This window comes from Formica exsecta, unplaced genomic scaffold (assembly GCF_003651465.1).
Source record: "Formica exsecta isolate Colony F162 unplaced genomic scaffold, ASM365146v1 scaffold1665, whole genome shotgun sequence".
Lineage (NCBI taxonomy): Eukaryota > Metazoa > Arthropoda > Insecta > Hymenoptera > Formicidae > Formica > Formica exsecta.
The window spans coordinates 1-2,165 of record NW_021848981.1 but is presented as its reverse complement, the minus strand read 5'-3'; the positions used below and the strand labels follow the sequence as shown (position 1 = coordinate 2,165).

Here is a 2,165-nt window from a genome sequence, read left to right as displayed (position 1 = left end):
TGGTAAGGATTTTTAGAAAAATTTCAGGATACATTTAAAATAGCTTTGAATTTTATTTTCAGAGAAAGAAAAATATTTTAATTTGTATGAAATTTCTTCCATTACACAGCACACTATGCAGAATATGGGTGCGAGAGCACACAGTCCTGATCAGCAAGAGAGAAAAAATACAAACGCAAGTACAGCAGCTAATGCATCCAGTGTATCCAGCGTCGCTTCAGAAGATGAGAAAAAACGTAAACAATTTGATCCAGCTGAAATGTTTATAAAAGATTGGCGATCATATAGATGTAAAACGTGGCACTTGGAACCAACAGTAAGGTGAGTTACCTTTTTAAATTAGGTTTCTTCTTTTTATCGCAGCTAATGAAAATAACGCTTGTCATGTGTCTCTGTCAAGACTACTCTCTTGGGCCGGCAAAAGTATAGAACCTTATGGCATCGATTATATCCTTCAAAAATTGGGATTCTCTCATGCACGCACGACGATTCCAAAATGGATACAACGAGGATTTATGGATCCTTTAGACAAATTGCTTGCCGTTCTTATGTTAAGAATGGTATTAGCCGTTCGCGAAGAGCCATCGGACGAACAAAAAGAACATAAGAGAGAAAAATAATACCAAATTGATCTTTTCTTATGTTTTTGCAAAAGCATCAAACGTATATAATGTGATCTCTCCTTCCTATGTATTCGAATTATATTAATAATGGTGCAATAACGGGCGTAAGAATGACATACTAATCAATGTTACTTCAGATGCGATAAAGAAGTCTATGCATAAAGTAACATCAAGCCTATGTATAAATTTTTTTTTGTATGTTTAAAATAGTTTATAGATTTTAAAGTAAATGTTATTAAAACATGGGAATATGATTGGAATAAACAAAATAGTAGTTGATAATAATCGCGGAGAGAGAGAGGGGGGGGGGGGGAGAGGGAGAGAGAGAGAAACAATGTGAAACACTTATATTTATAAAACTGACATACATGTTCAAACATATGCTACGAGGTATTTCAGTATAGAGAATTGTAAATGTAATTATAATAAAACGTAAAATGGTGTATACTGAAGCAAATGTATATTGCTAATATACATAGCACGTATAATTTTTGTTAATAGATACTATATTCTTTATCTTAATTAAAAAATGGTATTATGTTATTTTAGTATATCTTTATATAATTATACTTTTGTTATATGGAGATCTCTCCATATAACAATATAGAGACTATTGCAAAGACTATTTCAGGACTTTCTGTGATGAAACGATACATAACTCACATTTTGGTCTGTCTAAAATACCATTTACTTTGTTGTTTTATGAACTGTAAACTGTAATAATATATATAATGTATAATAACATAGGATATATTCTAAAAACAATGTTTTATATATCAATAAGTATGTAAAAAATATTCGTATTATCTTGAATGAGATAATGTATAAGCAGAATTATATAAGAAATGGTAATGTTTATCACATGTGTTGTTCATTATAAGTACGAATTCGTGAATTATATTTGATATTATAATACGGATTTTATATATACATATATACGTTTCTTAAAGACTTAGACTGTAAAATGTTATCTGTGATTTTTCTATATTTATTTTATACATATTGCGTATACATTGTTCGCTACGATTTATTTGTTTACAAACCTCGATTCAAAATTGTTTGATATGATTTATATATATAAGTAGATTTTTCTATATTTCTCTTCTACGATCATTATCGACCATGAAAAAGTTCTAGATAAAACAAATTGTTAACTTAAATAATGTAAAAAGTTTTATATTGATATGCGTGTAAATACATAAAGTAGTTGAACAATTAAATCTATCCAGCACCATCGCACGAATATATTCTTGAGGATATATATGTAAAAAGATTTACTTTGTAAAGATTTCGATGACATTGCACGATCGTTTCAAGTGCAGAAAAATATATGCATTTTTTGTCTAATACACACACACGCACACGCGCGCGCACACACACACACACACACACAGAGTTTGCAGAATATCTAATATATCACCAAATATATCCAAGAATTCACAAATATTGAAATATGAACTTTTGTTTGCTTTATCAATAAAAATCAATATATATTGAATATGTATTTGTTGATGCTGGAATAAATGTGCATATATATATATA

The 2,165-nt window shown here is 29.4% G+C and overlaps 1 protein-coding gene across 1 annotated transcript in view; it reads left to right on the top strand.

The window, feature by feature from the left end:
• The window catches only part of LOC115233244 (transmembrane protein KIAA1109), a 34,151-nt gene extending 33,232 nt beyond the window's left edge, over positions 1-919 (top strand). The window contains exons 51-52 of the mRNA XM_029803553.1: positions 106-321; positions 401-919. Coding sequence (XP_029659413.1) covers positions 106-321; positions 401-620 — 436 coding nt within the window. The 3' untranslated portion in view covers positions 621-919. The remainder of the gene's footprint in view (positions 1-105; positions 322-400) is intronic.
• Positions 920-2,165: the final 1,246 nt, after the last annotated feature.